General features: G+C 54.3%; 1 protein-coding gene across 6 annotated transcripts in view; it reads right to left on the reverse strand.

Moving 5' to 3' along the window:
• Positions 1–1,082: 1,082 nt before the first annotated feature.
• ARHGEF37 (Rho guanine nucleotide exchange factor 37) overlaps positions 1,083–22,054 on the reverse strand; it is a 70,764-nt gene continuing 49,792 nt past the window's right edge. For 5 of the 6 annotated variants that reach the window (XM_062188864.1, XM_062188862.1, XM_062188865.1 and 2 more), the window contains one exon: positions 19,214–21,925. In XM_062188864.1, coding sequence (XP_062044848.1) covers positions 21,716–21,925 — 210 coding nt within the window. In that variant the 3' untranslated portion in view covers positions 19,214–21,715. Of the gene's footprint in view, positions 1,154–19,213; positions 21,926–22,054 lie in introns of those variants that run through there. The other variant, XM_062188867.1, reaches the window with a different exon arrangement.

Genomic DNA, 22,054 nt, shown 5'->3' on the forward strand with positions numbered 1-22,054 from the left:
AGCCTCAGGTGCAAATCCTGTCTCCCCATCTCCTCACTGGGTAACCTTGGGCAGGTCATGAACCCACTTTCTTGGTTAGGAAATGGAGGTAATTAGGGGATGAGTTGTAAGACTCAGGTGAGGGCAGGAGCACAACACGGAGCAGTCAGCAAAACCACAGCCCACAGCCCGAATCCGGCCACCACCTGCTTCTGTACGGCCTGCGAGCAGAGGATGGATTTTTTTTTAAAAGATTTATTTATTTATTCATTTATTTCAAAGTCAGAGTTACAGAGAGAGAGGGAAAGAGAGGGAGAAAGATCTTCTATCTGCTGGTTCATTCCCCCAAGTGGTCACAACAGCCGGGGCTGAGCCAGGCCCAAGCCAGAAGCTGGGGGCTTCATTCAAGTCTCCCATGTGGGTGGCAGGGCCCAAGCACTTGGGCCATCTTCTGCTGCTTTTCCCAAGCCATTAACAGGGAGCTGGACTGGAAGTGGAGCATCTAGGAGCACAAACCAGTGCCTATATGGGATGCCAGCATCTCAGGTAGAGGCTTAACCCACTACACTACACCAGCCCCTAAGGATGGATTTTATATTTTTAATGATGGGAGGGAAAATCAAAAAAGAGCATTATTTTGTGACATTGAAGATGACATGAAATTCAATATCTCCAGTGACTACCAATAAAGTTTTATTGGCACCATACACTGACACAATGTCTATGGCCACTTTTGTACAACAGAGGCAAAGAGTTGAGTGGTTGAGAGAGTGTATGTGGCATAGGTTTAAGAGTGCAAACCACCAGGGTCCAAATTTCTGATCTGCCCCTTACTGTGGGCCTTTCGGGAGATCACCTAAGCTCTCTGTGCATTGGCTTCTTCCATAAAATGAGGACCACGTGGTGGCCACTTAGCCTGGCAGTCGACATGCCTGCATTCCATGCAAGAGGGCCAGCCCAGCATCCAAGTCCAACTCCTGGCTCAGCTCCTTACTAATGGCAATCCTGGGAGGCAGCAGTGATGGCCCACGTGGCTGGGTTGCTGTCACCCCCATGAGAGATGTGGGTTGAGTTCCAGGGCCTCATTTCACCTGTCAGCCACTGGGCATTTTGGGAGTGAAGCAGTAGATGGGAGCTCTGTCTTCATTTCTCTGTCTGCCTCTCAGATAAATACCTTAAAAAAAAAAACAGATTTATTTATTTATTTGCTTTGAAAGGCAGGTACAGAGAGGCAGAGGCAGGGAAGGAGACCTTCCATTCGCTGGTCCACTTCCCAAATGGCCACAACGGCTGGAGCTGGACTGACTGAAAGCCAGATTCTGAGAGCCAGGAGCTTGTGGGTGCAGGGGCCCAAGCACTTGGGCCATCCTCCACTGCTTTCCTAGGCGCATTAGCAGAGAGCTGAATCAGAAGTGGAGCAGCTGGGACTTTTTTTTTTTTTTTTTTTGACAGGCAGAGTGGACAGTGAGAGAGAGAGAGAGACAGAGAGAAAGGCAGAGTGGACAGTGAGAGAGAGAGAGAGAGAGAGAAAGGTCTTCCTTTGCCGTTGGTTCACCCTCCAATGGCCGCCGCGGTTGGCGCGCTGCGGCCGGCGCACTGCGCTGATCCGATGGCAGGAGCCAGGTGCTTCTCCTGGTCTCCCATGGGGTGCAGGGCCCAAGGACTTGGGCCATCCTCCACTGCACTCCCGGGCCATAGCAGAGAGCTGGCCTGGAAGAGGGGCATCTGGGACAGGACCGGTGCCCCGACCGGGACTAGAACCCGGTGTGCCGGCGCCGCAAGGCGGAGGATTAGCCTAGTGAGCCACGGCGCCGGCCTAAGCAGCCGGGACTTGAACCAGCACCAAAAAGGGATGCTGACACTGTAGGCAGTAGCTTTACCCACTATGCCACAGTGCCGGCCTTTCAAATAAATACTTTTTAAATGGTGATAACAATTGCTAGAGTGGGTTATTTTGAGAACTAAATGCATTAAAATTTGTAAAACTTGTAAAGCACTGGACCAATGTCTGCACACAATATTATGTAAATAAAGAAATGAGATTATGTATAGGAAAATTTAAACTTTTATCTTGCGTTTTGGATTTGATTTGGAGAAGAAAGAGTGGCTGTGTCCCTGGTACTGCCCTGGGCTTTGTGTGTGTGTATTTGTAAGCCAATCGAATGAAGACTTCAGATGTAAGATGGTGGGACGCACCAAGGGCACAGGTGCAGGGGCGTAACAGTGGAGGGCAGAACTGAAGTCTCAGCTCTCTCAGGAACAAATGCACCGACTGTGCCAGACGATGCTAACCTAGAAGGGTCTGCCCAAGTGCGGCAAGACGTGGTTCACTTTTGGGTGTTTTTGCTCTGGTTTGCTTTAGTCGTTATTTTAGAATCAAAAAGGAGAGCTGATTTCCTGTCTCCTTTTTGACCATCCCACCTTCCAGATTTTTAACTCTTAGAGTCTTGGAATGGAGTTTAAGGTACGGTTGGCTCTCCAGGGATGGGAGAGGAAATGGAAGGCTATCAGTGATCCAATCAGAGACGCGACTTGGTGACACCCGTGTAAATGCAAAACACAATGCTCGGCCACCAGCGTGAATGCCACGTCAGGCTGCACTAGCAGAAGTAGAGCTTATGGAACGAGGGAGGGGCATCTTTGCTTTTACCCTGGCTAGCACATGGAGTACTCTGGGCATTTAAGACGGGTGTGGACGCAGCTGCGATGTCTCCAGACCCTCGCATCAGCTGCACCAGGCTCCTCCCGCACCCCCACCGCCATCACCTCTGACCCTTGGGAGCAGTTGGCAAACGGCAGCAGCTCCTGGCTCCCAGGCATTCTCAGTTACGCGGCACTCAGCCAACTCTTCCCTGGCCGAAGGGTGTCTGGAGGGTGCGCCCTGCCGCAGGTCAAGAATTCTACTTTATCAGCAGCCAGAAGACATTAACACAGTCCCTAAGAGTCGAGCCTGTTTGGTGACTCCAGAGATCACCCAGCCTTGGGAGATCCCACATTCCTTGTGATCTCAGAGACCCGGTGGCCCCGCCATATGGCCAGCCCAACTCCCCAACCTCATGTCCATTTTGCCCCTTTACACATACGTCTCAGCCTGGACAGGGCACGCTCCAGTTTTTCCAAAACCTACTTGTTATATTGGCTGCTTTGGGTTGCAGTGGGCAGAATGCTATCGCGGCCTGGCTCCCCCACGGGAGGGGAGCTTCTTGACTCACATGAGTGAAATGGGTGGGGCTTCTGGCATCAGGTCCTGCTGCATCCAGCAGTTCCGGATTTCTCTATCTCTTTGTCTTGTGTTAGCTTCATCCTCAGAGCAGTTTCCCCTAGGAAGTTGCAACATGGTTGCTGAGGTTCCCCAGGCTCACATCTGGTAGCTGGTGGAAGCAGAACTTCTCGCCCTAAAGAATCTGAGCCTGAGGCCTAGGAATCGCCTCTCATGGGACCGAGCGTGGTTATCAGCCATCTCGGATCAGATCTGCGGCAAGAGGCATGGAATGCAGTGACGGAACAGGCCAAAGGCATACGTCCAGGGAGGCAGGAAGGAGGCCTCAGAAGAGCTGGGGGTGGGGCGAGTGCTTGGCCAGCAGTGAAGATGCTAGTGAACTGTCCACACATCCCACGTCAGGGTCCAGGGTGGAGTCCCAGCTCTGGCTCCTGACACCAGCTTCCTGCTAACGTAGACCCTGGGCCACAGCAGTGATGGCTCAAGTAGTTGGGTCCCTGCCACCCACATGGGGTACGTGGATTGAGTTCCCAGCTCCTGGCTTCAGCCCAGACTCAGACACAGCTGTTGCAGGCATGGGGGCGGGACGTGGGGTGAGGAGCAGTTAACTGGCATCAGGAGGCTGATGGATCCACCCGTGAAATAAACAAATGTTTTATAAAAAGAAGAAAAGCAGTTTGGGGCCCTTGAGCGTCAGGGCTGCTTACGCCATATGCCTCAAGAGTAGGACAGAGCTGGTCTCCGGAGGACATGCAGACTCTGTAATTAGAAGCAGGGGGCCCAGGTGACGGGCAGGTAACAGCAAGTGCCCACCCCACACACGCCCTTGGCCCTCCCAGCAACCCGGCAGACAGGGGGTGGGGGAGGAAAGCCAGACAGTGCCCCGGCCGTGTCGGAGGACAGGTGCTGCGTGTCCTCACGCCGCCTCCTGCTATGGGAGAGCACTGGGAGAAAGCATGAGGAGCCCTTGGGAGGAGCCTGAACTTTGAAAGTTGACCTTCTGACAAGTTAGAAAAAAAGGCGGGGGGGGGGGGGCAGAGCTGGGCCCAGCATTGCGGAGGAAGACCCCCAGGGCTGGAGGGGAGTAATGGGAAAGACACTACCCAACACCCTTCACCCTCTTGTTTTTATTACGTGAGAGAGAGACACTGGCTCACTCTCCAATTATCTGCAACATCTGGGGCTGCGCCGGGCTAAAGCCAGGAGCCTGGACCTCAGTCTAGGGCTCCACTCTCGAGTCATCCAGCAGAGTCTATACCAGCAGGAAGCTGGAGGCAGGAGCCAGAGCTGGGAACTGAAACCAGACACCCCAACACGCAGCATGTCTTAACTGGTGGGCCAAATGCCTGCCTCCTCCCTCGCCCTTTCTTTAAGAGCCTTGTACAGTCCAGCCACTGGCTCAGCCCTCATCTAGCCGTGCTTGGTCCAAGCTTATCCTGACGCTCCCACCCCCTGCCAATGACTGCACTAGGCATGAACATGTGACACAGTTCTGGCCAATCATACTCCAGGGACTTTGGGAGGGTTTCCTTCTCAGACAAGAAGAAACACACCCTCCTCTCACACCAGGATTCATCCTGTCCGGAAGTGCGGCAGCCATCTTGTAACCAGGAAGAGGGCCACCCCGAGGGCCGGCTGACAGCCTGATTCTGAAGGTCTCTCTGCCCGGCAGCCGTGGCAGGTGACTCAGGTGGGTTTTGCTGACTGAGAGAGCCCCTGCAGAGAGAGGACACTGCAGCCCCAGTTACTGAGGCGCCAGGCAAGCCACACCCCACCCCGAGCTTCAGTTCAGGAGCAGGTGTAGAATGGTGGCAAAGGGATGAGCGCTGGGAGCTCATGACCCCAGGCTCGCCACTCACTGCCTGTGAGCCTTGACCATATCAATTCGCCTCCCGAGGCCTTGGTGTCTTCATATGTAAGATGGGAGACAAAAGGCGCATTTCACCAGGCTGCGGCAAGGACAGAGCCATGTGCAGGGCCTTGACAACAATGACAATGGCGACAGCACTGGACCAGGTGTTCAGTTATGGACAATGATGGATAAAGGCTGAGGCTCCATCAGAGTCTCCTGGGAGGGGCCTGTGTTGTGGCACAGCAGGTTAAGCCACTGCCTACAATGCAGGCATCCCATAGGAGGGCCAGTTTGAGTCCAGGCTGCTCCACTTCCCAACCAGCTTGCTGCTAATGCATCTGGAAAAGCAGCAGATGGTCCAAGCACTCGGGCCCCTGGTGGAGCTCCTGGCTCCTGGTTTTGGCCTGGCCCAGCCCTGGCTGTTGCAGCCATTTGGGGAGTGAACCAGTGGATGGTAGACCTCTTTCTCTGTGTCTCTTTCCTTGTCACTCAAGCTTTCAAATAAGGAAATGAATAAATAAATCTTAAAAAAATTTTCCTGAGAAATTCTGTCTATGGAGATGGTGCTTCAATAAATCGGAGAGGGGTGCTGCTTACTGAGGCAGAAGCACAAGTCAAACTGGTTGAAGCAAAGAAATGAAGAAAGGGAAAAAGGAATCTGCTGGCTAAAGTACCTGAATAGCCCAGAGGTATAAACTTCAGGCATGGCTGGATCCAGGAGCTCATAACCTATCATCAGGTGTGTCTGCCCCTCCTCACCCCTCTCTCTCCCACTCTCTCATCCCTTGTCCTGACTGGCCTCTGTGTTGGCTTCATTCTTAGCCAGAACTTCCAAGCTGACAGCTACCAGCCCAGGGCCTCAGAGAACAGAGGGCATCTCCTGCTCTTGAGTTCCGACAAAGTCCTGGGGCTGCTGCTCCGGCTGGCGTGGGCCCCTGTGCTGATCCCTCTGCCTGTGGGTGGTGGAGTTTCAGGGGACCGAGCAGGGTCTCCATCCAGACCACATGAGTGGTGGAGGGGCAGGTCTGGCTCTCAGGGTGGGCCTAGGGGCTCCGCTCAGGGGAAGCAGAGTGGGTGCTGAGCAGCCCAGTGCTCCAGGGCACGGGGTCTGCCTTTCTCACCAAGTCGCCCAGTAAATTCTCTTTCACAAGCAAAGCTGGGGATGGCTGCTGAAGTCACTGCTTTTAGGCTCATAGGAGCCAGGGAGTCCCCTTCCTCCTAGGAAATCTTAAAACAGGATTGAAAAAATAAAACAGACCCCCAAATAGCTGTATGCTGGTGGAAAGGGTGACTTGAGACCTCCCACCAACCCCGAGTAACCCCGAAGGGACCTGGGGGTCCCTGGGGCTCCCCTGGTGTCTCACTGCTCTCCCAGGACCCTCTGCTCTGACTCTCCAACCTTGCATTTGGAGCAATGGGCAGGGGTGGGAGCTCAGAGCTACCTGGTGCTGTCCCCTCCTCTGGTCCCCATCCCATCTCCAAAGCTGGTCCTGGCTGGCTCAGCAGGGGCATCAGCCCTGCCACATTGGATGCTTCTAGCTTTGAAAGCCCATCCTGGCCCGAGGCCAAATGGGCTCTGCAGAGCCGTGGGGGCCCTGAGGCTGCGTGGGCGTCGCTGACGCTCCTGTCTGCCAGTGACGGTGACGGTGACGGTGATGGAGGGGCCGTGCTGCATCCGTCGCAGTGGAGGGAGAGGCCGTGGGGCCACGGCGGCTAGGGAGAGCCGGTGGAGGATGAAGTCCATTTCACACTTTATTAGTCAGTACAGGGCCAACTGAGGCCATCCTGAGGCTGGGCTCAGGCCCCGACTCTCCCGCCTCCTTCCCCCAGCAGCAAAGGCGTCTCCAGCCGCCTGAAACGTTTCTTAGGGAGACAGCCATACTGCCTTCTGTTCAGAACCCACAGCATCCAAACAAGGAGCTGGGGTCCCCGTTCTGCAAGAGAATGCTACAGCCAAGAGGTGAGCAAATGGCTGGGGGTGGAGCTTGCCGTGTGCTCTCCGTTCGTTTGTCCATCATCTGTTCAGGGGACACGCTGAAACCTCCCCTGGGCCAGCAGACTCAGCTGGATGCTAAGTTAAAATAATCATAACAATGCACTCTCCTTCATGCATTCGGGAGCTTTCTAGTGAGCACCCACCACATACACAGGGCAGACACAGCTCCTGCCCCAGGAGCTGACTCAGTGGGAGAATCTCAAGCAAAAAGGCAATTTCAACACGGGATGGGGGAGAAAGAGACGAGCAGAGGAGCATACAGGAAGAGCGCCTACACCAAGCAAGGAAGGCTTCCTGGAGGAAGACACTGAAAGGATGGCTTAGCAGGGGAGGGACAGGGCAGGGAAGGGTGCTCCCCCCAGAGGGAAGAGTGTGGCCAGAGGGAATCACGTCAGCTCAGCCAGAGTGCAGCAGTGAGGAGGAGGAGAGAAAAACAGGGGTAAGACCACAAAGCCATGGTCAAAGCCCTGGGAGGAGTGACGGGCTGAGGTCTGTGTATCTGTGAGCTGACCCTGGTGGTGGCCTTGTGAGGTCCGGAGGCGAGGCCGGAGAGTCCTCCAGAGGCTACTGTGGAGTGGCAGGGAAGTGCCCACGGAACCCCAACTGGGGGTGCTTATCAGCAGTGGGGGGGCCAAGTGGGTGTTCTGGGGGATGCCATTCACATTCTGTGGGGGCTCCCTGGAGGTCAACTGGGAGCAGTGGGAGGAGACTGGACTTACATCAACCTGGTTTCATCACCTGCTCTGTTCTTAGTTCCCAGGTGGCCAGCCCTGGGCCGCGGTGCTCCTTCCCAGATGGGACTCACAGCACCCATCTAGAGGGACAACGGAGATGGGAACGTGCACCCAGGCACCTGTAAGGGCCGTGAGCGGAGTGCTAAGAGGCAGGGGAGCACCCTGACGCAACCCAGTGGCTCCCCAACTTCATTAGATGGACACAGGCACAGACTGGGGCTCTCTCTGTGGCCTTTCTGGTCACACGATTTCTTGGAACCTGTCTTCTCTACAAAATGGGGTCACAATACCCACCTGACAGGGCTGTGGGGGAGACTGTGTGATGTGTGTAAGGTGCTTAGCGCCACACCTGGTACACAGTGTAGAGTCAAAATCAAAATGGAGTGTGGCTGAAAGCTTCTGTACATATTAGCTTTGCTTGCTAACGGTTAAGCATGCATCTTGTGAAACTCTGTGGGCCCAAATTCCCAGAAACTGGGTTGATAGAAATGTATCCTTCACTGTTATCTTACAACCGTATCTTGGATCTGTTATTGGATTATTGTTAACTGTTATCTTACAGCCATATTCTGGTTTGTTTTATTTATTTATTTTTGTATTGTTCACTGTATACCAGGGGTCTAGTTCGAAATCGTGAGCCCTAGTGGACAGAATACTATAAAAAGCTGTGTAACCCGCTGTGGGGGGCCGCACGCTGGTAAGGAGTGTCGGTCCCGATCAGTTGCCTTGCCTCTCATTTTCAATAAAATTCACGTGTGACTGTCACTGGTTTTTGTAATCCTCTATTTTAGCTGACAAGTGGATGCAACACACAGTAGGCGTTAAGTAAGCACTGGCATTCTCCTGCGTATACTCCAGTCTTGCCATCCTCCACCAAGGTAAGCCGAGCAGTGGCTTTGTGCCAGATCCTGGGCTGGGTGTCAGAGACACGGGCAGAAAACAATGGGAATCTCTGCAAATACTTCAAGTGTTTCCTCCGTCTAGTCACTTGGTGTGTGTGTGTGTCTCAGTTAATCCCCCTACCAACTCTAGCACACAGCTCCTGTCATCAGCTCCACTTTTTTTTTTTCCTTATTAAGGGTTTATTTATTTATTTATTCGAAAGGCAGAGAGCTACAAAGAAGAAGAGGCAGAGAGAGATCTTCCATCCACTGATTCATTTCCCAGATGGCTGCAATGGCCGGAGCTGGGCCCATCTGAAGCCAGGAGCCAGGAGCACCTTCCAGGTCTCCCACACAGGTGCAGGGGCCCAAGGACTTGAACCATCTTCCACTGCTCTCCCAGGCCATAGCAGAAAGTGGGATTGGAAGTGGAGCAGCTGGGACTCGAACCAGAAGCCCATATGGGATGCCGGCACTGCAGGCAGCAGGTTCACCCACCACACTTAGTGCCAGCCCCACCAGCTCCACTTTACGTAGGAGGAAGTTGAGGCTCAGAGAAGGAAAAGGAAGGTTCTCAAAGCCATGCCATGGCTAAGGGGAAGCTGGAGCCGTGCCAGTCTGCCTCCTGAGGTTCTGGGCTCTGCAGAATCGTCTCAAGCATCCTCCTGCAGGACCTCCCTGCCCACAGCGCCCAGGACCTCCTTGGCCATGACAGTGACCTCAAGGTCAAAGTGCTCCAGATAAGTCTGACCCCAGTGCTGCCAGCCAGCATCTCTGACCTTGAGCACATCGTTTAATTCCTATGTCCCTTGGTTCTTCCCCCATGGAGGACATGACGGTAGCATCCTCACGGGATCACAGCACTTGGGCTGGAGCCTGGCTCACACAATGTCGGCTTTCATTTTTAAGCAAAAGGGAAATTTATTGGTGCCCATAAACAAATGAGAGATAAGACAGGGCGGAGCTGGCCCTGGGTCACTGGACTGTGGGATGCAGAACACGATCAGAGGTGACCGTCGCTCTACTTGTCACCCCTTCTCTGTCTCGCTCTGTGTCCTTCACACTCTCCGTCTTTCAGTCTGACTTGGTCTTCGCTCCACGCCCGCCTTTCTCTTGAGCTGCCTCCCCCTCCTCCCTGCATGTCGCCTTCTCAGTCCCTCTCACCACCTGGTGCTCTTTAGCTTGTCCCCTCACCCCTGCCCCGCTGACTATGTCACCTTCTCTCTCCTCTCCTCTTCACATGACAGCTTCATCCTCCGTGTGTTCCCAAGATGCACAGGTGGGCCACAAGTAGGGCTGCCACACAAAATACATGCCACCTAGTTCAATTTCAACTTCACATAAATAAATTATTCACATAAGCATGTGAGAAATCATTTGAATTTAGTATTGAATAAGATGGATAAAAGTCCCTAACTTGAAGGAGTTTCCTATTTTTTGTTTTTAATTAAGATTTTTATTTTTCATCTATTTATTAGGGAGACAGAGAGAGAGAGAGAGAGAGAGAGAGAGCTCCTGTCTGCTGGTTCACTCCCCAAAGGCCCAAAATGACTGGAGGCTAGGCTCAGCCTCAGCCAGGAGCCTAGAGCTCAGTCCAAATCTCCCACATGGGTGAAAGGAACCTGATTTCTTTTCATTTATTTTTTAAGATTAATTTTATTTATTTGAAAGGCAGAGTTACATAGAGAGAGCGAGAGGAAGAGGTCTTCCATCCTCTGATACACTCCCCAAATGGCTGCAATGGCCAGGGCTGGGCCAGGCTGAAGCCAGGAGCCAGGAGCTTCATTCAGGTCTCCCACATGGGTGCAGGGGCCAAAGCAGTTGGGCCAGCCTCCACTGCTTTCCCAGGTGCATTAGCAGAAACTGGATCAGAAGCGGAGCAGCTGGGACTGGAACCGGTGCCCATATAGGACACTGGCATTGCAGGCAGTGCCACAACACAGACCCTCTGATTTCTTTCTTTTTTTTTTTTTTTAATTTGACAGGTAGAGTTATAGACAGTGAGAGAGAGACAGAGAGAAAAGTCTTCCTTTCGTTGGTTCACTCCCCTAATGGCTGCTACAGCTGGCACTGCGCCGATCCGAAGCCAGGAGCCGGGTGCTTCCTCTCGGTTTCCCATGCGGGTGCAGGGACCCAAGCACTTGGGCCATCCTCCACTGCCCTCCCGGGCCACAGCAGAGAGCTGGACTGTAAGAGGAATAGCCGGGACTAGTACCTGGTGCCCCAACAGGGACTAGAATCCGGAGTGCAGGTGCCGCAGGCAGAGGATTAGCCAAGTGAACCATGGCGCTGGCCTCTTTCTGTTTTTTTAAAACATTTATTTTGGGGCTGGTGTTGTGGCATAACAGGAAAAGCCACTGCCTGCAATGCTGGCATCCCATACAGACGCTGATGCCAGTCCCGGCTGCTCTGCTTCCGATTCAGTTCCCTGCTAATGCTCCTGGGAAAGCAGTGGAGGGTGGCTCAAGTACTTGGGCCCTTGCACCCACATGGGAGACCTGGAGAAAGCTCCTGGTTCCTGGTTTCAGTCTGGCCCACCCCCAGCTGTTGCGGCTATTTGGGGAGTGAGCTAGTAGATGGAAGATCTGTCTGTCTCTCTCCTCTCTCTAACGCTGCCTTTCAAGTAAATAAATCTTAAATAAATAAAAGGAAAGAAAGAAAAGGGAGGTACACACGTTTGAATTCCTGGCCTGGAAGGAAGGGGAAAGGGTGAAGGGGGAAAGGTGATGGGTATGGAGACTTCCAGTTGTGTGTGACATGTGTGTCATGGCTTTGCGGGGGTGGGGTGGTGGTGGTGGGGGAGAGTGAAAAGAGTTGAGATGAAATGTGAAAAGAAAATTTAAAAACCATCACTGGGATGGAGGTGGGTGTGCGAACACCTGCCCTTGGCCAAGGCCATCCCATCGGCAGCTGGGGAGAGCTCTGGACAGGCCCAACTGGTCAAGATGGCCCCATCTCCTGGGTCAAGAGCACCTGAGGACAGGGCTGCTGTCCCCGGCCCAGGAGAATGACTTTTGGCCTCTGCCACCTGCACCTGCTCTCAGATTTGGAAGAGCTCAGGGCACCCATGGGGTACTTTCCAGAGCAGCCAGCGGGGAAGGGTTGGGGCCACAGGGATCAGGGGAAAGGCTGATGGCACAGCAAACCGCAGCCCAGGGAAAAGAAAACCCAGGCGTGGGGCTGCTACCTGCACCAGTCGGGAGGAATCCTGGGGAGGGTGGGAGGGACCAGCACCCGCCTGTGTCACCCAGGATCACACGGACCAGCTCCAGGGCCTCTGCTCCCAGATCCCATTTCAACATCCCAACAACCCTCTGAACTAGGACTCCTTCCTGGTCTCTCCACAAAGAGGAAGGGGAGGTTTTCGAGAGATTAAGTAACTTGGGCTGGTGAGTGTGGGCTCAGAATCTGAACTCAGGCATGTCCCGTGGGAAGCCTGGGCCCCTGACCACTTCTTCCCCTCCGAGTCTGGCCCCTGATTCCAACTCTGAGGACCGGTCTGTGCTCCGGTGGGAAGGGTCTGAGTAGCAGCCCCAGCACCCGGCAGGAAGTCCCTTGTGCTCACAGCAGGACCCTAACCTCGTGCCCAGTTCTCAGTCATGTCTCTTCCCAGGATCTCTGTACCTATAATGGGCCTGAGTCCCCAGAGCCTTGCACTTGAGCCCCAACCCAAAGAGAAGAACCCTGCTGCCCACTCTCTGACCTGGCTTCACCTTCTGTTCTGCCTGGCCACTACAAATGGCTTGTCCCCAAGTGCCCACTGGACACCTGCTGCCTCCCCTGGCATCCTTAGGGGTGTGGCCTGGGATCCCTGAGCCCTCCTTCACCTGACCTGACCCTCTTCTAGCCCTGGCCACTGGCCCTGCCCCAGGGGACAGGCCAGGAGCTCAATCTCAAGGGCTTGTCCTGTGAAATGCTTCCAGAATGAGGCCCTCCCTGGCTGGCTGCCTGACAGGTTTGTATCTGAATTGTGTTTAGCTTGCAGCTCTTAGGGCATCCTATGTGCCAGGCCCTGGATTCCCTCACATGACCTCAAGCGGCCCTGGAACGAGTCCACAGAAGCTGCTATTAGTGCTGGTCAGGTCTGCACCACAGGCTCTGCTGCTGGCCCGGCAGCCCCGAGGCCCCACGCTCAGGACAGGCAGCCTAGGGGTTGCCGTTTTGTCTATGGCTAGTTTTGTCTAGTGCATCCCCTATGGGCATGCCTAGGCTTGGCTCCTGGTACTGCTCCTGACTCCAACTTCCTGCTAAGGCAGACCCTGGGAGGCAGTGGTGATGGCCCACGTGTGGGAGACCTGGATCCATTGCGGGTGAATATTTTGGGAGTGATCTGTGGATGGGGTCTCTCTCTCTCATAAATAAATAATAATTTTACAAAGACAAGCAGCCTCTTCCCTGGCCAGAAGCCCCACCCTATTCCCCATCTCTTAGACCTGTGGCTTGCTGCCCTCCTGAGTCAGGGCCTGACACTAATGCTGCTCAGACACCATGGCTGGAAGACCGTGTCCCCCTCCCCACTCCCCAATCTAGCTCCTGGGTGCTGTATCAGCCACCACTCCAAAAAGAGGCTGTAACATGCATATGGAACAGAAGGATTCAACAGAGGGAGTAGGTTACACAGGGGCAAAGAAGATTCCAGAAGCACTATAGAAACTAACAAAAAGACATGATAAGCCCTGGGCTGGAGGGACACAGGAAGAGGTAGCGGAACTGGAGTCCAAGATCTGGGGCTGCCTGATGGAAACAGCACGGCCAGGCCTGCACCGTAAGGGAAGGGGGCTGGGGCCACGGAGGAGAGATGCTGCCAGAAGCAGAGAGGCAAACACCTTGGCTTCTCGCGCCAAGGACCAAACCCAGCAGGGAAGCTGAGGGTAAAGGAGCCTGGGCAGAGCAGTTCCCTGCAGTATGGCGTGGAGGGCAGGGCAAGGAGGCCCTCTGGAGGCTGGAGCTGCTGAGGAGGAGAGGCCGCAGCTCCTTCGCTCCCTGGCCCAACCTGCCTGGGGTCAGCCTGGCCCAAATCTGCAGCTTCTGTTAAGGCATGGTTTCCACTGAGGCCCCAGGGATGCCAAGATTCCTGAGCATTGATGATGAGCAGGTGGGCCTAAGACGGGGAACCCCCACAGCACCCTGAGACCTCCAGGACAAGCTGAGCACCAGCAGCTGGTGCTCTGGCTCGGCCAGAGGCAGAGCCTAGGATAGCAAACCTGGGCCCCTTTCTTGCACTCTCTAACCTTTTATTAGAGCCTCCTTCCAGCAGAGGAACTGGGGGCCCACAGCTGCTGCTTCCCCTGGGAAGGGCCCTGGGCCCTGTGTGCTGGATTCTGGTCTCACTTTCTCCACACCTTAGCCTTGTCTGGATGCACTGGGCAGCAGTAAGCTTGACAGCCAGAGAGAGGCGGGGGAGCTTGTGCCCATGAGCACCCGCGCCAGCCTGGCAACACCAGGGATGGGAGCCAAAGGAAGGCCCAGGTATGCCTTTGGGGTGCAACAGCAGCCCAAGGGTGAGCATCTGCACCCAGCCCAGACAAGTCCTCCAGAACCAAGACAGGGGCCTCCTACTCTGGGGCATGACGAGCCCACGCACTGGGAGGCAGACAGGTTCTGCACACCTTCCTCCAAGTCGCATGTGTCTCTGAAGTCCCCATAATAATGACTGTGTTCACTGAGCACTAGTGAGCCAGGTGCTGGGCTAAGCGCTGCATATTAGTATCTCATTAAAGGCTCCTGACAACCTGTGGGAGGACACGAGTACCATGGGGGCCCTCACTGGTAGGTCAGGAAATAAAACCAACGGTGAACAAAAACCTGAAGACAACAATAGTGATAATAACCAGAAAGGAAATGACGCTTCCCAGAGATCTAGGAGGGGAAATTAACACCTGATGAAGTGATGAGTAGGGGAGGCCACATCAAGGCACTTCGTAGGAAACACCGAGACAAGAAACCAGGTCTTCAGGGAAGATTCCCCACCCAGGACAGTCAACTCATGTTCAGGGACGCAGAAGGCCTGCTGAGGGCCACCCAACTTCCACACTGAAGATCCCACATTTTAAAAAGCCCGGGGTGCCAATGCTGTGGCGCAGTGGGTTAAAGCCCTGGCCTGAAGCGCCGGCATCCCAATTGGGTGTTGCTTCTAGTCCCAGCTTCTCCTCTTCTGACCCAGCTCTCTGCTATGGCCTGGGATAGCAGTAGAGGATGGCCCAAGTCCTTGGGCCCCTGCACCCATGCAGGAGACCAGGAAGAAGCTCCTGGCTCCTGGCTTCTGATTGGCGCAGCTCTGGCCATTGTGGCCATCTGGGAAATGAACCAGCGGATGGAAGACCTCTCTCTCTGTCTCTACCTCTCTCTGTAACTCTTTCAAATGAATAAAATAAATCTTTAAAAATAAATAAATAAATAAATAAATAATAATAAAACCAGGAGCCCCAGTGCTGTGGTACAGTGGGTTAATCCTCTGCCTGCAGTACCAGCATCCTGCATAGATGCCAGTTTGAGTCCTGGCTGCTCCACTTCCTAGATAGCTCTCTTCTATGGTCTGGGAAGGCAGTGGAGGATGGCCCAAGTCCTTGGGCCCCTCACCCACATGAAAGACCCAGAGGCGGCTCCTGGCTCTTGGCTTCGGATCGGCGCAGTTCCAGCCATTGCAGCCATTTGGGGAGTGAACCAATAGAAGGAAGACATCTATGTCTCTCCCTTTCACTGTCTGTCACTCTACCTCTCAAATAAATAAATGAAACCTTAAAAAAAAAAAAAAAAAAAGCAGCTCAGTAACAAGTAAGGATCCAGGATTCTCTCAAAAAATGAGAATGTTGGGGACCACTGGAACCTCCTTCTGATGTGTCCACTGCTGGTTACAGCCCAGAAGCTGCAGCTTTCTGAACTGAGGGCGCAGTCTCCAGTCCTGCACAGTCCCTCTCACCGGGCCCCTCCTCTCACTGCACAGCCTGCCTTCAGTTTGCCACCAGAGGTGCCTGCTGACTGGAAGATCCTTGCTGCCCCCTGGTGGCCACAGTTCACGTGTTCCCTCAATACACATCAGTGATACTCCTGACGCTATCCCCGACCATTCTCATTTATTCCTTTTACCAATTTTGCCTTTATTCCTTTTACCATTTTACAGAAGAGAAAACAGAAAATGTAAGTTCAAGAATACTGAGAGGCCGGCTCTGTGGCATAGTAGGGTAAACCTCATATAGGCGGTGGCCTGAGTCCCAGCTGCTCCACTTCTTTTCCCTGTTAATGTGTGGGAAAGCAGCGGAAGAGGGCCCAAGTGCTTTGGCCCCTGCACCCATGTAGGAGAGCTGAAGAAGCTCCTGGTTCCTGGCTTCAGATTGGCCCAGCTCCAGCCACTGCAGCCATTTGGGGTGTGAACCAGCAGATGGAAGATCAATCTCTCTCTCTCTCTCTCTCTCTCTCTCTCTCTCTCTCCTCTCCCCCTTCTCTCTCCTATCTCTTCCTTTCAAATAAATAAACAAATAAATCTTTTTAAAAATCACTGACAAAGCAAACAGATGAGCAAGCTTCAGTTACTAGGTTGATCAGGAGCTGTGGCCTGAAGCAGCACCCACTTCCCTCACCCCCAGTCCAGGCTGTTTGAAGCTCTTCCTTGCCATGACAGACGCTGAAATGATCTTCCACATTAGATGTGAGGTCCCAGCTGGGCTTTCAGGGCTGAGTGGGGGGCAGGGCAGATCAGGGTCCCCATCATATTCCTTGTACACAGAAGCCAGGATAAGTACATTGCTGCTTCCCGAGGGTCAGATAAGTCCTGGATTCTGGTGCTCTCTCTCTCTCTCTGAGTCATTTATTTTGGGGTTGATGTTGTGGTATAGCAGGTAAAGCTACCACCTGCAGTGACAGCATCCCATATGGGCACCAGTTCAAGACCCAACTGCTCCACTTCCGATCCAGCTCCCTGCTAATGCACCTGGGAAAACAGCGGAGGATGGCCCAGATGCTTGGACCCCATGCACTCACATGGGAGACCCATAAGTAGCTCCTGGGCTTCAGACTGGCCCAGGTCCAGCTGTTGCAATCATTAGGGGACTGAATCAGTGGATGGAAGATATTTCTGTCTCTCTGTCTCTCCTTCTCTCTGTAAACTCAGCCTTTCAAGAAAATAACTACATCTTTTTAAAAATTCATTTATTTAAAATGTAGAGTGACAGGCCGGTGCTGCGGCTCAATAGGCTAATCCTCCGCCTTGTGGTGCTGGCACACCGGGTTCTAGTCCCGGTCGGGGCACTGGATTCTGTCCCAGTTGCCCCTCTTCCAGGCCAGCTCTCTGCCATGGCCCGGGAGTGCAGTGGAGGATGGCCCAGGTCCTTGGGCCCTGCACCCGCATGGGAGACCAGGGGAAGCACCTGGCTCCTGGCTTCAGATCAGCGCAGTGCGCCGGCCGCAGTGCACTGGCCATGGCGGCCATTGGAGGGTGAACCAACGGCAAAGAAAGACCTTTCTCTCTGTCTCTCTCTTTCTCACTATCCACTCTGCCTGTCAAAAAAAAAAAAAAAAATGTAGAGTGACAGACAGAGGGAGCAACAGAAAAAGAGAGAGAGAAGAGATATCTTCCATCTGCTTGTTTGCTCCCCAAATGGACACAACAGCCAGGGTTGGGCCAGGCCGAAGACAGGAGCCAAGACCCCCTTTCAGGTCTCCCATGTGGGTGCAGGGCCATTCTCTGCTGTTTTCCTGGGCACATCAGCAGGGAGCTGGATGAGAAGTGCAGCAGCCAGGAAGGACTCTCACAGACACTCTCCTATGGGAGGCCAGCATCCCAGGCAGTGGCTTCATCTGCTGCACCACGCCAGTCCCTGCACTCAGGCTTTCCAAGGCCAAGCCCAGGGCACTTTCCACGCCACCATGCAGGCTGCCTCTCGGGCTCTGAGGAAGCCTCTCTCTGCTTTCCGCTTTCTGATTTTTTTTTTTTTTTTTTGACAGGCAGAGTGGACAGTGAGAGAGATAGAGAGAAAGGAAAGGTCTTCCTTTGCCGTTGGTTTACCCTCCAATGGCTGCCGCGGCCGGTGCACCGCGTTGATCCGAAGGCAGGAGCCAGGTGCTTCTCCTGGTCTCCCATGGGGTGCAGGGCCCAAGCACTTGGGCCATCTTCCACTGCACTCTGGGGCCACAGCAGAGAGCTGGCCTGGAAGAGGGGCAACCAGGACAGAATCCGGTGCCCTGACTGGGACTAGAACCCGGTATGCCGGCGCCACAAGGCGGAGGATTAGCCTATTGAGCCGCGGTGCCGGGGCTTTCTGATTTCTAATCTCTCTTGTCTTGGTCTGTTTCTCTTTGCTGTAATGAATACCCAAGAGTGCAGCATTTATAAAAGAAAGCAGCTTGTTTAGGTTTATGGTTCTGGAGGCTGTCTCTGGTGAAGGCCCCTAGCTACCATATTAACATGGTGTGAGTCGGACGGGGAAGCAGGCGCACGCAGAAGGGAGCTGGACTCCCACCATGGCTGACTTCATTCCCAAGTAAAGGCATTAATCCACCTGTGAGGTTCCCGAGCCTGTGAGCAACATGCCTCCCACTAGGCCCCAGCTCCCAACACTGCAGACTTGAGGAACTAAGGTTCCAACACTGAACTTTTGGGGAACCCAAACTATAGCACTGCTTATCCCACAAGGCCCAGCATCTGCTCCACCTCCTCCAGGAAGCCTTCCCTGTTCACCACAGCCCTCCCAAACCTCTCCCTTGTCTGAGCACCTGTCGGTCAAGTCCACAGCACCTCTCTGTGGCCAGGGCATCCTCCCCCCAGGGGGTCAGAAGCTTGTACATTTCGTCTCTGCAGTCAGCAGGAGGTGAGCCGATGGCAGAACTCCGGGGCTCCCATCCCTGTGTGACATTTAACTGGGTGACATGCACCACCCATCTGTTACTTGAGGCCCGGGCAAAGGCAGGGCAAACTTCTGGGATGAATCTGAGCTTCCTGCTCCCACAGAGTGTGTGGTCACTTGCAGCACCAGGCACACAGCCAGAGCCCAGGGCTCCTAAAATACAACCCTGGGCACCACGCCCTCTCTGCTTCAGACCCTCCAGGGGCTCCTCCCCACCTGCCTCCGAATAACCAATGTACACCTTTACCACGCTAAGCCTGCTGCCCTGCCCGCACCCCTATAGAAGCCCATGTCCCAGGCCCACAATACTTAGGTTCCCTGACGTGCCATGTTCACTGCCACCTCTGGGCCCTGGCAGGTCCTCTTGGCCACCTTTACCTAACCCCAGTCCCCCACCAGGCCCCAGCTTTGATCTCACTTCTGGGACTCTGATCTGAGCCTGGCCCCTGGGACTGCCCTGCCCAACCCTGCCACGCACACTGTAGGTACGGGACCGCTGGCTTGTCTGCCTCCCTCACCAGACAGGGCCTCATCTGACCGCTCGCTGTGCCCGAGCAGCCAAGTTCAATCTGTAGAGGCATCGAGAGTGAGCAGGAGACATTCATTGCGTGAACATGAATGGACAAGATGCTATTTCCACGCGCTGTGAGTGTCGGGAAACAATGGAGCTGGCTTGCCAGTGATCGCAGACGCACGGATTGCGGAGACACGCTCATCTTCAGCCCTTTATTCTCAGCTGCTCACATCAGCACTCACGGAGCTGGCGTTTGTCACGTTAACCAAGAATTCACCCATCTGCCCTTTGAAACTGTAACTCTTGCCCTCATATCCCAAACTGAGCAAGGGCCGGATGGTTAGAGGGTCTCACTCCCACAGCAGGAGAGCAAGGGATACGCTTGTGAATCAGTCTTCGATGGAAAGTCTTGTTCGGTTCACAGGCAGCTATTTTAGCAAGTTTGGGACGTGGCAGCCCAGCGGAGAAATAAATAAGACACAGTGCAATGGTTCTAGGCGTGGGGGAGCGGGGGGAAGGCACATTGCAGAGTCCCCTGAAGAAAATGCAGACCACGTGCCATCCTCTCACTCTTCAGTGACTTTCAATCTTAGCCCTGGTCTACGAGAAACCATAACCCACATGCTGCTGAATACATCTTATTTTCCCTCCACAAGATAGACGTGATTCCAAGAACATTCCATTTTTCTCCCTATGCCTACAAGAACATCCAGTTTTGTTCAGGTCCCTTTTAATGGCACTTAATAAAAATACATTCTGGGACCTGACAGGCTGTCCTATCTCAGACTGCCTCTAAGGCTACCCTGTTTGGAATGGCCAGGTTGACTAGGCTCACCCAGAACACATTCTTCCCAACAGCTCATAGCCATTGCTGACCCCAGGGCTGTCTTGACCCCAGCCTTGGCTTGACCTTGGAAGCACCTGGGAAACTCCCCGAATCCCCCCCCCACCTCCTGGGGCCCTGGCCGCACCCCAGTTCAATCAGATCAGGGCCTGGCAGGGATCCTGGCTTCCTGTACTGCTTCCCGCTGCCCAGCGAGCAGCCACAGTGGGGAGCCCTGAGCTTGGGTCCCAGCTGAGCAACCCATGAGTAAAGTTCCCATTCTACTATCTGCTCCTCAGCATTGACTATTTTTTATCAGAAACTGGAGAAGGAAAAAGAAAGTAAAATGCGACAAGGGCATCTCGTCAAATGGGCGTGGTGCTGGGGCGGGGGCGTGGTGGGGACCGAGCTGCTGGCATGTCACACAGTCACTGCTTTAACAGGCTGAGAGGCGGACAGCTGCGATGATATGGGCATCTACAGATTGCTTAGAAGCCCTTCCAAACCCAGGGCTGACAGCACTAGGGACTCTAGTTATAGCACAGGGTGTTCTTAGGAAATAAATCTAAGATACCACCTGCTTAAACACATTCTAACTCAAGTCACTTCCAAACTCTCTAGGTCATACAGCAGGCACAGTGCCTCACTTTCCCCGTCTGTGAATCTTGCCTATATCTCAGCCCGCAACAGCCGAGAGGGGAATAGGCAGCAGGGACTGCACCCAACATGGCCGCCAGGGGTCATCTTCCTGGAACAGGAACTGTTTTGAGAGTAAGTGAGAGATGGCTTTCCAAGTTCAAGAGATTGGCTACCCAGAATGCAGTACTGAGAACAACTCCAAAGAGATCCCAGGGCAATGGGAAAAGATTCCAAACGGTGACAATGCCTGCTGCCCTGGGGTGGGCGTGGGGCCAGACAGCAGGGAGCTTCCACTCGCCAGCCTGGCCAGCTGGGGCCACTGGCATTGCTGTCACAGGTTGCCAGGGCCTCCACATCCTTAGCCTCACTTTATTCTCCTGTGAGTCAGGGCTTCCTGGATGGGAAAACACTGGTTGTATCCTGTGTCTCAGGTCCCACAGCCAGCTGATGTCACAAGCCTCGAGGCCCTCAGAGACAACCTGAAACTACGGTGGATCCTCTTGACTCTCCTCCCCAGAAACAGGGAAACGGGCCATGACCCAACCTCCCCCACCCACCAGGCCCACCCCAGCCTACTTCAGGTTCCTGTCTGCTTTGCATGGCACTTTGTCCCCTGGTGCACCTGACATGCTGTCAAAAGTCCCCTCTTCCTGGGAACTGCCTCTGAACTTGCTCACACACATTCCAGAACTGTGACTTGGTCACTCCCACTCGCAGGCACAGCAAAGAGTCTCCTGGGAACCCATGCACAGCTCAGACAAACCCATAGGTCCTGGCCTGAGAGGGCTCCCCATGGTTTACTGCCCAAGACCCCGCAGCCCAAGTCGGGGAATCAGTGACTGCCAGCCATGGTGTCTCCTGATGCCACTTACAGGTAGTGAACAGTCAGGCCGGGCAGTTCTGCAAACACCCAGCACACAGGTAACATTCACCTGGGTAAGCACTCCCACGGGCAGGCCCTGACAGAGGCACGGGGGAGACTGGCCAGTGAGCTGTGGCCTGCTGTCCAGGGTGTGTGACCCAGCATGGGATGGTTTCCCTGAGCAGACAGAACGAGTAGTCCTGCCTTAAGCCTTTGTGGCCCACCCACCTGTTCTGGCTGCCTTCCAGGTGTCCTTCCCCGACACGGGTCTGGTCTTCCCTTCTACCCCTGCCCTTTCTTTGCCTCTCTTCCCTCCAAGGTCACAGCCTCTATTCCCATCTCCTCCTCTGGCAACATGGGCTCCACGGAGAACACCCTATGAGGGCAGACTCCAGCCCCATGGAGCTGGGTTTGGGGCCCTGGCCAGGAAGCTAGAAGGCACATATCCCCTGTGTCCGTTCACCTCCACCAGGCTCCACTCTGGGTTCCCCTTCTTGTCCTGAGCCTCCAGGACGGTCACGGGCTGGCCGGCCTGCAGGCTCACTTCGTGGTGGCTCCGGGCCACAAAGGGGTAAGCAGCGACCACCTGAAACACACGGGAGCGACACAGAAGGGAGGACAAAGAGACTCAGTCCAAAGAGGCAGTTCACGCCATTCCACACGACGCTGGGACCCACTGCGGCTGCTGTTGCTGCTGGCTGTGAGAGCAGCCTCC

The sequence above is a fragment of the Lepus europaeus genome, chromosome 4 (genome assembly GCF_033115175.1).
Source record: "Lepus europaeus isolate LE1 chromosome 4, mLepTim1.pri, whole genome shotgun sequence".
In the NCBI taxonomy this organism is placed as follows: Eukaryota; Metazoa; Chordata; class Mammalia; order Lagomorpha; family Leporidae; genus Lepus; species Lepus europaeus.